We start from the raw sequence: 14755 nt of genomic DNA on the forward strand, positions 1-14755 counted from the left end.
AGAACGTGCCTGTGTGTAACTTGTCGTGTAACTTGTCAGGATTTTGCGGCACGAGGCAAATCATGCTGTCATATAATGACTTATCCCATCAAAAATTTCATTTCATGTTATAACATTATTCTTCGTGTTTGATTTTAATTTTAACCAAATATAGAAATTCGGTTGTAATTGATGCTTTGTTAATGGCCAATATAATGGACTATATATATTATTAAACACATAAACAAAAATGCTTAGCATAAACAAACTCGTTTTTCTGTCTGCAAGGAACTTAACCCGGAAATCAAGGACCCTTATGGTATTTCTCACGATACGTGTTTTTTTTCTTAGAATGTACCGAAGGAACATATGGCACTAACTGTGCACAACAGTGTGAATGCATTACAACTGATGGCAACACCCAAAGCTGTAACAAGGTCAATGGTTCGTGCACGTGCAACAGTGGCTGGGAAGGCTCAAACTGCAGTTCAAACATTAACGAATGCACAGACACAACAATCTGTCCTACTTTCTCCGACTGCCAAGACACAAATGGAAGTTATGTGTGCAATTGTCAAGCTGGTTACGTCCTGGACGCGTCAGACACTTGTCTTGGTATGTATCAAAGGGCGTCTAAAACATGTTAAAGTACATTGCACATACTAATAAGTTTTTTTCATTATGTTTTAGATGAAGTCCGATTACATTTTTACTGTTCATATCATATATTTACATTATTCCTCTGACGATATGTTAGTTTATAAAAGGAGAAAATATTACCATTTATTCTTTATATTATCTTATCCGGATTGTTTTGCTTGCTCAATGACTTTTACTACAGTACATACTCGTCACCTGACAGAATATTGCCTGAGTAAAGTCACCAAAACATCACGATTGCGATCCGGATAAGATATTTGTTCTGATATGCAAACGTCAATTCACATACAAACTTACCAAATCTGTATGATTTAATTTTTTAAACTCTCTAGAGTACCATGGCCACTATGTGTTGGTTTTCTTGAATATACAACTGGGTGTGTAGCTTTAAAGGGTCCTTGAGATAGAAAACATTTTGGAGTAAATGTGTACATTAGAAAATGAAGCTGTGATTGTAGTACAGAATATCACAAGTAATATCTTAATATGATTTAAACGTACGTTTGTAGTTATACTCTACATGGTTGTTTTAGACGCTGTCTAAGAATGTATGCTATTTTTCACATCTATTTTTTTTTCTATCTGTGTCAGAACTAAATGCACTCTTCTAGAGTGTTAGGAATCATTTTCATGTTTCTGTGACTGTATTTTATTTTAGTTTTAGTTTCGATTTTCACACACACCCAACCCCTTCCCCTACTATTTGTGGCAAACTCACAAGCGAAACAAATGATAAAAAGATAATTGTGGACTTACTAAATGCCAAACACTGTATTTGTTAACGATTTAACGTGTTGGTAAAACAAATAACCTTTTCCAAATTACAGTTTGTACTAGTCAGTCATTTGGAACCAACTGTCAAAGTCCGTGCACATGTGAGTTTGCGAACACCATATCATGTAATCACGTCAACGGAACATGCACATGTCAACCTGGCTGGGAAGGATCCAAATGTGATCAGGACATCAACGAATGCTCAGTGGACCCAACTATCTGTGGTGACAATGCAAACTGCACAGACACAGCGGGGTCCTACACGTGTGTTTGCAATAACGGTTATGCCAAGGATAGCAGTGGCGCATGTCAAAGTAAGTCAACTGGAATATGATTACATTGTACGGGACTCCAGTGAGTGATTGTTGGTCTAATTATGAAATTGCTTGTTTCTCAATAACTGGATAATAATAATAAATAACATTGTTGTTTTGACTTTACTAAAACGTGAAACTAGTGACTTCACTAAAACAGTGAAAATGTTTTTGTTTAAAAAAATACCTTGGAACTAAAGATAAACTTTGTTAAACATGCGACTGTATTATTAACAAATGAATAGGTTGCTGCATAGGATAAAAGGTAAAGATGTACTAAACTTATCTTTTGTTTTTGTTTTCATTTTTTGTGTGGGTTTTTATGATTATTAATATCATTGTTTTACCCTTTATAAAATAAGTTACGTTGTATGTTAAATAGAGGCTTACATATCTTAAAAAAAATATTATTATTTAATGTATTTTTGACATTGGTGAAAGGCTGATTTTTAGGCAATATCATATATATGATATGATATGGTATATATATGTGTGTGTGTTTATATTTATATCTCAGATATACACGAATGCGACAGAGGTGAAGATAATTGTATAGCAACAGCAGACTGTGTAGACACCGATGGAAGTTTCAACTGTACATGTAAGACTGGTTACTCTGGAGATGGATCAACGTGCACCGGTAAGGTTCATCATATCTTGTCAATGATCAGGCGTTTGAACTGCTTCTGTAATTCAATGATCTGCTCAAAACAAAATGTGACGAGAAAACACACAAATAACGAAAACAGACTAAATCAAAAATTGAGTTTGCTCTTCTTATTTTGAAAAAATGGTCACTTTAACTTTGAAAACGAAAACCCATTTTTGCTTACGTTTTTTTTATATTTTTCAACAGCTTGCTCTGATTTCAACTATGGAGCGCAGTGTGGTGACAGCTGTACCTGTAATCAAACTAACTCGTTTGGCTGTGACACAGTTACCGGTGCATGTAACTGTACTACAGCATGGACTGGAGCGGATTGTACAGTTGACATAAACGAATGTAATAGCACAACGTATCCACATAACTGTGCGTCGGAAGCCGATTGTCTTAACACCGATGGATCCTTCACGTGCAAGTGCAAAGCTGGATATAGCGGAGATGGCCTAACCTGTACTGGTAAGATTGACAGGCGTGCTTGTGCTAATTTCCTTTTGTTAATTTGGGATATGCCGTAGAGTTGCTAATTATGAATATACCAGGAAGGAAAAGACTAGCTAGGCATGTATTCAATTTTAACGGTGTTATTAACAGAGATGATTTTGATTAATGGAAAAAACTTGTTACAATTAAATAATAAATTCATTATCTATAATTATCTATAATTAACACGGAGTCATACAAGATAATTAACATGTATATATGAGATGCAAGAGATCAATAATATATCTTAAGGGCCGGGTTTCTGTAATCAAAATGAACTCACTGTTTTGAGTGGTTTCTTAAGAGACCATTCTTTACTAAGATATTTGGAATTAATGATAAGTGATTGTTTTGTAGCTTGTAGTGGATTTATGTTCGGCGTTGGCTGTGAGAATAGCTGTGACTGTAACACCACGAATGCAATCGATTGTGATGCTGTATCTGGTGTGTGTAACTGTAGTACAGGATGGAACGGCACTCGGTGTACAACTGACATCAATGAATGCGCCAATGATACAAATCTATGTATCGCTGAAGCTGACTGTCAGAACACTGATGGTTCCTACATGTGTACATGCAAAACGGGCTACTTCGGAGATGGTTTGACCTGTAACGGTAAGGCTGTTGAAATGCCGACAGGAATTGTTTGACTAATATAGAGTGTCTAGAGTATTTGCTTGCCATCTCTATCGCATAATCAATGTGTCCATTAAGGAATGCATTTTGCTTTCGATATTGCTATGTAATATTACGGACCAATTTCTTCAAAAACCTTTTGTGTCCTACTTTCACATTCCAAACTTAGTGTTCTTTGATATTGGATCATTATTCTAATAATATATTTAGGTACACAAAACATACGGTAATAAGCCTAACATATGGACCGAGACATACTTTAATGAACTCTTTCAACTTATCCCCTGCTTTATTCTCTTTCGCTTTAGATTCTGTAGCTATATATATTATCAGGTTTGATTTCGAGAGACCGCACTTATTTGTTATGTAGTTTAGAAAGACAACTTGCTTGCTATTTTTAGAGCTTTCACTAAAACCTTGCTTGCTTTACAATAGAGCTTATACTGATATATTGTTTGCTATACAATAGAGCTGACATCGATTCCTTATTTGCTCTACTAGGGAGCTTACGCTGAAACCTTGTTTGCTAATTAATATAACCTTGACTGTGATCCTGTTTGCTATGCCAGAGAGCAAGTCCTGAGATCCACTGAATTTTAATTTCTCTCAAGATTAGAATGAACTTACACTGAGATATAGGAATTGTGGTGAATTAAATTAACATATAGGGTAATTTCGGGGTTTTATTTCAATAAATTTAGTTTTTGAAAAAATCACAAACATATACAAGAATGTCCTCATACAAGACGGCTCAGTAGCCATACTGCACTCATTCATTTGTTCATAATTGTTTTATTTATTCATTTTTATTCTGGATATTAATTTTCATTTAATTCAAAAATTATCTTCAGAGACTTATTCTTGCTTCTGATGATGCTGTTCTATAGTAGATATATTTTTTTGTTTAAATCTTAGATAGGAGTTTGGAAACAATGCATATACAAACCCTCTCATCAACTATTACTTATGATCCCCAACTAAACAATTCCGACAATTCGAGACTGAAAAATTACATTTCTTATAAATAAGTTTTACTCTTTTTTTTACATTTAGTTGATCATCCGTCAACGTTAAAGTTTTAAGTCACAAGTGACCATCGTAACAGTAACATGTTGATGTTCAAGATATTCCATGAACTTCTGAACAAGTTTACTTATTGATGAAGTCAGTGGGTTATGTCTATCTATTTGAGCCCCTGCTGGACAAGAGCTTTTGTTTTTACATACACCTTGACTTGAAAGGTTAAAGCATCGCATTAGGCGATTGGAAAACAGTTACTTCTATTTTTTCCTTTTACCCTGACATAAAGTACCAAAACCGAGATCCCTATTAAATTTTGATAACATTTCACCCTTGACTTTGACCTAGAATTAGAATGTTGAAGTTTCAAAGTTGGGTGTTTATATAACAAAACGGTAAACTTAAAATTTGACTGAGTGGCCTTGACCTTATGCCATGTGACTTTCTATATTTATTACATATTTAATCAAATTAAGTGTAGTACATCTGATTTATAGTTGAAATGATCAGTTGATTTTTTTTAATGTGTCTTGTTTACTTTCTTTGCATGTTTCCTGTTCTTGCTTATGTGTAATTAGTTGCTTGTTTCCCCTAATGTAGCATGTCCTGCTTTCAAGCACGGTACAAACTGTTCATCAGATTGTGCATGTGACCAGACTAACACAGTTTCGTGTGATCGTTTGACGGGCGCATGCACGTGTAATGCTGGATGGACTGGCAACACGTGTACCACAGATGTAAATGAGTGCACGAGCACGCCAGTACAACATAATTGTTCCTCGATTACGTCTATCTGTCAAAATACGGACGGTTCATTCATTTGTGACTGTAAGAATGGCTACTATACAACTGACGGATATGTTTGTCAAGGTAAACTTGTACAATTATTGTCTGTATTTTCCATTGTTTTATGGAAATAATAAAACGCTTCTGTTCAGACATTTTGTTCGTGCCATTTTCATGTAATCAAAAAACGTTCTCCGGTTCTGGTACCTAATTAGACATCAATAGCAATCGTTTCGGTTTTAGTTTTATATTTCACAGACAAGACAATGTCCCTCGGAAAAAAATTGGAATGAAATACGTTCTGTGTAAAGGGAAACGATGGTTGATTTTCTGATCATTTATATGTATATTAGAATGTTGAAATTAACTGTGAACGGAACATATATAGAGAAATATAAAACGTGAAACTCTCTGATAAGATACAAATAAGCGCGTTCAAATTAAATCTTTAGGAGCGTTTGAAAATATAAGATAAAAATCCTAATGTTTTACTAATTTGAGTGTTTCTAGTTTACTTATTTTTCCTTATACGAATATAATTTTTCTTTATACGAATATATACATATTGATCCCATGGAGATAATGTGAAAGTCATCTAAAGTAATTGTTTTAGCATGTCCAATTAATGAGTAAAACTCGCTTCACACACAAACAGATAAATATGAAAAAGATGATCACATTACAATAAATAGATTTAATTTAGGATAACTATTGCTACGTACATATGTAACGATGCTCGATAATTCTTGCGTAATTATAGTAGTTCATTAGTTGCTTGATTTCTTTTGAATTGCATGTTTCTTTTTCTTGCTTATATATTATCAGTTGCTTTTTCCTCTCTATAGCATGTCCTGCTTTCAAACATGGTACAAACTGTTCATCAGATTGCGCATGTGACCAGACTAACACAGTTTCGTGTGATCGTATGACGGGCGCATGCACGTGTAATGCTGGATGGACTGGCAACACGTGTACCACAGATGTAAATGAGTGCACAAGCACGCCAGTACAACATAATTGTTCTTTAACTACGTCTACCTGTCAAAACATTGACGGTTCATTCATCTGTGACTGTAACACTGGTTACTATACAACTGACGGATATGTTTGTCAAGGTATAAAATAAAATCTTCCCTATCGACATTATCTACAGTCCACGCAATTCTGAATGTCCTGAATAGATTTAAGCTTGGAAATATTCAGTATAGTAGTAAAGACAGTTTCCCGCTTATTTACACAAATCATTATCATGAAACCAAAGCTATTGTTATGATTTTGGATACTAATATTACGAATAGAACAATTGACTAGATAGTGCTAATAGACCCGGACACATTTAGTTCATATTAACTATATATTTTAACTATCAGGTGATATACTTGATACGATTTTAAATCAAATAAAAAAAAAAGCATGTGTAAAGGTATTGCTCATCTTCACATCACAATGTTACACCGTCAGATTGTACCCTTTGTTTTACATTTGGTGACCATCGGTCAACGTCAAAAGTCTTAAGTCACAATTGACCATGGTAACAGTAGCTTGTTGGTGTACAGGGTATTCAATAACTTCTGAACACATTGTTGATGAGTTTGGACGGGTACATCTATGTTAGTCCCCGCTGGACATTAGGTTTTGGTTTTACATACACCTTGACATAAAACGTCAAAGCGTCGCGTTATGTAATTGGAAAACAGTTACTTCTATTTTTCCTTTAACCCTTGCATATTGTAACGCGTTATGCAATTGGAAAACTGTTACTTCTATTTTTCATTTTACCCTCACATTAAGTTCCAAAATCGAGATCCCTGACACATTTTGATCATATTTCACCCGTGACCTTGACCTAAAGTTAGAATGATGAAGTTTTGAAGATGTTTGATTGTGCGGCCTTGAGCCTTGAGCGTATGCCATGCGACTATCTATAAACACATATATATATGAATGACACGTTTAATTAAATCAAGTGCAGTATATGCAATTTACACTTCCAATGATAAGTTATAACAGCTATGACATTCATATATAAATAGTGATAAAAAGCAATTGTTCGGACATACAATCTGGACCTAAAATGCCCTACCATAATGTGAGCCATATGGGTCCGTAGAAAAAGGAATGATATCGCATATTTCACCTCGTGTACCTGCGCCAGGTTTCGATTTTCAAGCTATGGATTTCTCGATCATGCATGTGTCTCTGAACGGGAAACTGTCTTTTTAGTAAGGAGTATTTTTTCTATACCTAGTCGATATAAGTTTTTAAACTGATCAGGTTTGTGATCTGTTTACCATTGGTTTTATATGAAGCATGAAATAATGATTTTTTTTTTTTTTTTTTTTTGATTTTTTTTTACTTTTTTGCATGTGTTCTGTTCTTGCTTATGCGTAATGAGTTGCTTGTTTTCCCTAATGTAGCATGTCCTGCTTTCAAGCACGGTACAAACTGTTCATCAGATTGTGCATGTGACCAGACTAACACAGTTTCTTGTGATCGCATGACGGGCGCATGCACGTGTAATGCTGGATGGAATGGCACAACGTGTACCACAGATGTAAATGAGTGCACAAGCACGACAGTACAACATAATTGTTCATCAACTTCGTCCACCTGTCAAAATACGGACGGTTCATTCATATGCGACTGTAAGAATGGTTACTTTACAAGTGACGGATATGTTTGTCAAGGTAAAATTGTGCTATTCGCTATTATTATTTTGCATATTAGAATGCTAGTGTTAATATATCTTATATTACTTTCACTTTAAAGCAACAAATGAAATAAACTCCTGTCAGATTTTCCTTTGTAATATTAGATACACTTCCATTGACGTTTGACCTTGCAAACTTGACACAATGTCAAACCTCATCCGTAGTCATATTATGTATCGGCATAGGATAATTCATTATTGAAGTGGAAAACAACGATTTTAATATAATTTTATGAAATTGTTCGCTACTTACCCGCTAAAAATTAACAGTAAGAAAGAGGGAAATTATAAGGTTGAATATTCCCGTGGCATCTTTTTGTTTGTCATATGGCTACGGATAAGGATTCTCAAAGACTTTCATATATTGCTATGCGATATTTTTTATCGGGGCACAGTAAAAGCACAGGGGAATTATATACAATATGCCGTTAAATTGAGTGCAAACACCTCTCCTGAATAGATTACACAGTTTAGAAAAATACTCCCCTCCCTATATACATATCGAAAAATTGCAGACTCATATGAAGGCATTCGGTTATAATGATTTATCTCTATATACTGTCCTTTTTTATTAACAGAATGCCCTGCGTTTGAGTACGGCTCAAACTGTTCATCTAACTGTCTGTGTGTTGTTGCGAACACCGACACTTGTGACAGAGTGACTGGTGCGTGTACGTGTAAAACTGGATGGAATGATACCAATTGTGATAACAACATCAATGAATGCTTAGACGCTTCCCTAAACAACTGTACGACACTTCAGAGGTGTGTCGACACTAACGGATCATACGATTGTCAATGCTTGCATGGAACATTAAGCTCAGGAACTTGCTTGGGTGAGTATCAAGTTTATGCAAAATAACAACAAAAGTCTTAAGGCATGATGAATGTTAGTCGACGATGGTTAGTGAAAGGTTAAAGCAGTATTGTTCAGTTTCCGTATCTTTTAACATATTCTAGTATTTAAACCAAAATGTTTCTTCATTCACTGACCAGTCATGCTTCATTCCGTAAGTAAAACTGATGTCAAGAAAACAATATCTTCTTGTTAGATTTTAAATATTTTGTGATAAATTTTCAGAAAAAAATATACTATCAAAGAGTACCAATTTATGGCAAAGCATTGTGTTAAACACGCAAATATTAGTTTATGATAGAAATGATATAAGTAAAATTTCAACTGAAGTGGATAATTCTTATTTGGATCATATTCTGACATGGATGCAAAGGTGCTATTTGAAAAGTAAAAAACGTATGAAAAATTTAGATTAGAAAGCAAGGATACAAAGAATCAAAATGCCGCGAGTGCTGACCGCTAGAGCAATCTATTGATAAATTGTTGTAATATTATCAAGTAAAGTAACGAGTGAATAACCTTATTAAAATGGTACTGATAATACCAACATAATTATATTTTCAGAACCGACGACCACACCTGCACCAAGTAAGTTATATTTACAATTTAACATATATGGGAATATGTACATGTATGTATGTATGATAGACATCATAATAGTTTCAAGATATTTAATAAGATAAACATGTTTGATACATTAAAATGATAATAAATCTGTATTTCCATTGGCAATAATTACGTCTGTTATCAAACTGATACGGTAACACTTACGAATGGTTGTTTCAGGTCCTGTTGTAGCCACATTTGTGATAGTATTTACACTGAATTACACCATAGAAGCGAGCGTTGACCTAACAAACCCAGGAAACCAATCATACATCGACTTCGTCCAAAATGTTACAGTTTCTGTAAGTATATCAGGTGTTTGAATTAAAAATAAACAAAGTTCACTTTGAAAAGATGTCTTTTTAACCAAAAATATACTATGGTTTTCATTACAGTGAAAACTATCTCTATATTTCAAATAAATGCATTCGCATCTGAAAAGCAAAATCAGCGAACATTAAGAAAGTAAACAGAAAACATCATTCTGAACAGTCAACAATAATGCTTTTTTTTATAAATGGTTCTAACAGTAATACATTTATTTTATTTAATCAGCGATAGCGTTAGCGATAGCATCAGCTCAATCGCGTTGTATATGCAATTTAGTATGATGCTTTTTATATGCTGGAAACCTCTGGTTGGGCACTCTTACTATATGCGAAAACTCAAATAGCGATCTTCTGTATAATATAAAATTTCCATTGGGATGTTCCATGTGCGACATAAATATATAGTATATAAGTAATCTAAGCGCTGATTTATAATACATACCATAGTAACACAGGTGAAAAAAAAGAAGAGAATATCATGACTCGTGCTCTGATCGTTACCCGAACACACGATCCATGGCACCTAGTCGTCTAGCCAGAAATATCTCCAATTGTTCAGTGATGATCGGCTCGATAATTTGACATGTTCATAATGACAAATCGTTCATTAGATGAATCGAATACAATAAATCGCAGTGTATATATACACTGGATGCGAATCGTACACATATAACATAAAATCCATAAAATTCAAATATTTCCGTTTTACATCAACAAAACCCTGTACATATGATACGTTGTGTAAATCACATAGTTACATACATCCCGAAGGAAGACAATTGTATGACTCCTGGCTAGGCCCACTACGATATACGGCACCTAATCGCCTACCCTTCAATACGAGGTGATATGTGACTATACGAAATTGGCGTTTGCTTATATAATATATGACTATGTATTACCATATATGTGTATAATCAGTTGATGAGTTGATATGTGACTACAAATGATATTTATATTTTCAGTTGACTGCCTTATATGGGAACATTAACGGCTTCCGTTCAGTTGTTGTTATTTCTGTTGCGTAAGTACAACTTTTGTAGGTATTTGGTCGTGGTTATATTCGATCATTAAAATAGAGGGATTCATGGATTACAAATCAATCATCATTAATCACATTTGTTGACTTTCTATATTTTTTTCTTCTCGTATGGTTTTCATCTGGGTAAAGCTAAAAGCATATATACTTTCTTTCAGACGAGGCAGCGCCGTCATAGGACAAAGGATTTCCACAGATAACACCGGTGCAGCTACGGCTGGTGTGGCCAATACAGTTGTCAATGTTGCTAACGGAAATACCCCGGTCCAAATGCCCAACGCACAGGCTACGGCCTCCCGGGTTACCATTGCAAAGACTGGGGAACCTAGTAAGTCATTTAAGATATCTAATGTTGAATAAATAGAGAGAACTATTACGTCCCCAGTGATGAAAACAAAGAGAGCTATTACGGTTTCGCGGATGAAGAGAAGATATATTTACGGTTACAATGCTGAATGAAGAGAGAGTTATTGCGGTTTAAATGATGAATAAATGTTGAGACCTATTACTATTCCACTGATGAATAAATAGAAAGAGTTATTTCGGTTTTAATGTTGAATAAATAAAGAGAACTATTACGACTCTAATGTTGATAAAAAGAGAGAAATATTATGGTTCCAATGATGAATAGATAGAGAACGGTCACGGTTTCACTGACGGATACAGATAACTATTACGGTTATAATGTTAAATAGATAGAGAGAACTTATATGGTTCTAATGTTAATAAATAAAGATAACTATTACTACGTACATGTAGATAGAACGATTATGATTACAATGATGAAAACATAGAGAGAACAAAAGTGTAATTGTTGCAATTAAATATACACTAATATTATGTATTGCTACATGTACGCATATTTATGGAAGAAAATAAAAATTTTCCAAAAAAAAAATAATAATAATAATAATATGGTTCCAGTTAATGTTTTAACAGTGGATTCATTCGTAAATGTTGTGCCCTTATTTACTGTTTTTAACTTCAAATGAAATACCCTTATTAAATTTATATATCATCATTTTCCAGCAACCATATTAACGCCGAATAATGACAGATGTGCTTTGGTTAGAAGTATTGGAAATTGTCCCGAAAGTCTTTTCGAATGTCTTATTATTGACGGCAGCGCACAGTGTGTGTAAGTAATCCTGAATAGATGACAATCAACCAATTTACTATAGATACCAACATTGCAAGCTTTTAAACATGACAACATCATTTTTGTTATTAACTGAACGGTTTAATTATGTACGCCACGATCAACAAAACTGAAGTTATTAGACAAAAAACAAGGTAATATTTTACCGACCACGTAATTATCTATTGAAAACTTTAGACACAGGCTATATTTTATTGTTTTGTATCCTATTCCTCTCTACGTCAAAATTGGGTTTTACGCAATATACACATTATTTCTAATCAGTCATTCTATTTGCAATTTGATGAAATAAAACATTCTTATTGGATGTTTTCTCTTTTTCAGGCCCACTGATAATACAGGTAAGCTACCAACGTTTACGCCATTTTGAGGAGATTATTATTTTTCTATCATGCAAAGGAGCTGAAAACTTTACAAAGGAATACGAGTACATTACTTGGCTACTTGAGTAGCTGTGTATCGGTGTATACTAGTTGCAATATATATATTTTCACATTTTTTCTGGGTGATGTAGTATCATCAATGTACAAAATTCCACAATAGAATAACGAGATGTCGTTCAAGGTGATAAACATTATACAAAATGAATCTAAATAGCTATAGTAATTCCTGATTTCGAAGCAGTTTTTGTCCCTGATGGAGACAAAGAATAATAATGATCGATTGAAAACAGGTATATGTTGTTGGATAACTTATGCAATACCCAAACGTAAAATACTTAATACAACTACCCGTCAGATGTATAAACATCTAAATTTATATTTAGATTTTAATTAATTGCATCAGGAAAAGAGTCTTTTGTGTTTTGCTTCTATATTTGGTGCGTAACTTTCGGTGTGATAAGTGACCATTGTTAAGGATACTGCTATCATTTGTTTTCATTTGGTAGTGTTAAATACATAGAATCTGACGTGAGCCTTTTCCGTGGACAGGGATATATCGACCCGAATGTAAGAGTTTTGCCAGTCAACACGAGCCTTGCCGAGTGCTGGCCAGCCAAACTCTTACACGAGGCCAATTTTTTTTTATTATTTTTCTGATATACTTTGAAAATTGTAAAAACTTTTCACAGCACTGTCATCAAAGCGCCAAATTGATGACGTTATCAATTTGCGACGTGGTTACTCAACATAAAATTATGACGTTACGCTATTGTGAGTGGCGTTATATCGTGTGTGAGCTGTCTTTTCCCTACCCCGGTAAAAGATAGTTATGTTTTCCCTACACAAAACGGAGATTCACCTGTGAAGTATGGAAGAAATATACTTCGTTACTGCATATATCATTTATGGGTTTTTTTCCGTGAGACGCAGTATATACATTGTCGGCGATATTGCATTTTAAAGGCATTTTTTAACTATGGACATCAACTTCTGATTTAAAACCATTAAATGTCCTTCAAAAATCATATTATCCGGTTCTGTCTTTTTTTCAGGAGGTTTCAATCTGATCGTGGGTCTAGGAGTCGGAATACCTCTGTTTTTCCTAGCTTTAGTGGTGATCGTGATCATGTGTATCTACTGTAGGAAGTACAGGGGAAATAAACAGGAGCTAGAACTTGACAGGTAAGGATCATGTTCTCAAAAAAAGAAATACTATTACCAATTGATTGTTGATCAAGGTGGCAGAGAACATGCGATGAGGATAACCCTGCTTTAAATGATTAAGTGTCCAAGATTACGCCATACTTTTGTTTAAGTATTATACAAATGTTTACACCATAACATACAAATGTTAATTTAATTGTAAAACAGGACAAGGGAGGAAGCTGGTTTTATGGGAAGCGGGGTGATCCCCAAGTTCGGTAGCTGGGGCCGCCCGGCGTACTACTCGCCAGCAGGTTGGGGCGACGGAGAATCGGTCGAATCTGAGGACACCGACGACAGCCGAAGGAGACGTCGACGAGGCGAACAGTTCGACACTAATGGCAAAGACTACTACAGTAAGTTTAGAATGTAACATACTATCCTCTAATTAACCCAGAAAATGATACATCACCAAAAAGGAAACCAACTCATGTTTATTGTCGTTATTTAAGTTGTTTTGTAATAAATCATGTATTTGCTCCTAAATGGTTCTGCTGTACTGAATCAGAATGATAATAATAATGTACGTTTGATTGTGAATATATAAAACATTCAAATCGTTTTAGTAATCAATTTAATGAAATCAGGTACACTTTGTATTATCAGTAATATTACAATATCGTATTGTTTATAATAAAATATTATTACATTTTTGCCGGAAAGCAGGTTTCTAATTTGTAAAAACGTGTGTCCATTTCCTTTTGAATATTTCAAATGAAATATGTATTTAGGACTCTGAAGCCTGTTGTAGTTCATACCAGGTTCAGTCCAAGACCCTGTTGATTCAGGTAACCATATTAAGGACTCCGAGGCCTGTTACACTCAGTAACTAAGATATTGACCTCAGAGCCTTTCACTGTCAAGCTATGTCTTGTTGAGAGTGTACGTTTATTTTTACTGAATTTCACGCATTAATTTCCTGTAGAATGCCCAGTAAAAAAACACAAGCATGTGGTTACCAATCACTATATGAAGTAATATTTTTTCTAATGACTATCTTTTCTATTCCAGTGTACGATAATGGTGCCATGTCTAACTTCTCCTGGGATTTCATGTACAATTACGTCGACCCCAAAGAGCAGGTAAAACATTACAGAGTCAATGTTACGTGTCATTTTTTCAGAGTTGATAATATCGGATGTAAATGCACTAATAAC

At 34.5% G+C, this 14755-nt stretch overlaps 1 protein-coding gene across 1 annotated transcript in view; it reads left to right on the forward strand.

The window, feature by feature from the left end:
- Positions 1 to 14755, forward strand: part of LOC117321667 (mucin-2-like) — a 125060-nt gene that overhangs the window by 106265 nt on the left and 4040 nt on the right. Inside the window, exons 48-65 of the mRNA XM_033876173.1 lie at positions 331 to 594; positions 1467 to 1727; positions 2245 to 2367; positions 2584 to 2847; positions 3229 to 3486; positions 5128 to 5397; positions 6159 to 6428; positions 7731 to 8000; positions 8602 to 8859; positions 9444 to 9467; positions 9666 to 9787; positions 10780 to 10838; positions 11012 to 11181; positions 11883 to 11991; positions 12337 to 12353; positions 13448 to 13577; positions 13767 to 13954; positions 14610 to 14680. Coding sequence (XP_033732064.1) covers positions 331 to 594; positions 1467 to 1727; positions 2245 to 2367; positions 2584 to 2847; positions 3229 to 3486; positions 5128 to 5397; positions 6159 to 6428; positions 7731 to 8000; positions 8602 to 8859; positions 9444 to 9467; positions 9666 to 9787; positions 10780 to 10838; positions 11012 to 11181; positions 11883 to 11991; positions 12337 to 12353; positions 13448 to 13577; positions 13767 to 13954; positions 14610 to 14680 — 3128 coding nt within the window. The remainder of the gene's footprint in view (positions 1 to 330; positions 595 to 1466; positions 1728 to 2244; positions 2368 to 2583; positions 2848 to 3228; positions 3487 to 5127; positions 5398 to 6158; positions 6429 to 7730; positions 8001 to 8601; positions 8860 to 9443; positions 9468 to 9665; positions 9788 to 10779; positions 10839 to 11011; positions 11182 to 11882; positions 11992 to 12336; positions 12354 to 13447; positions 13578 to 13766; positions 13955 to 14609; positions 14681 to 14755) is intronic.

The sequence above is a fragment of the Pecten maximus genome, chromosome 2 (assembly GCF_902652985.1).
Source record: "Pecten maximus chromosome 2, xPecMax1.1, whole genome shotgun sequence".
In the NCBI taxonomy this organism is placed as follows: domain Eukaryota; kingdom Metazoa; phylum Mollusca; class Bivalvia; order Pectinida; family Pectinidae; genus Pecten; species Pecten maximus.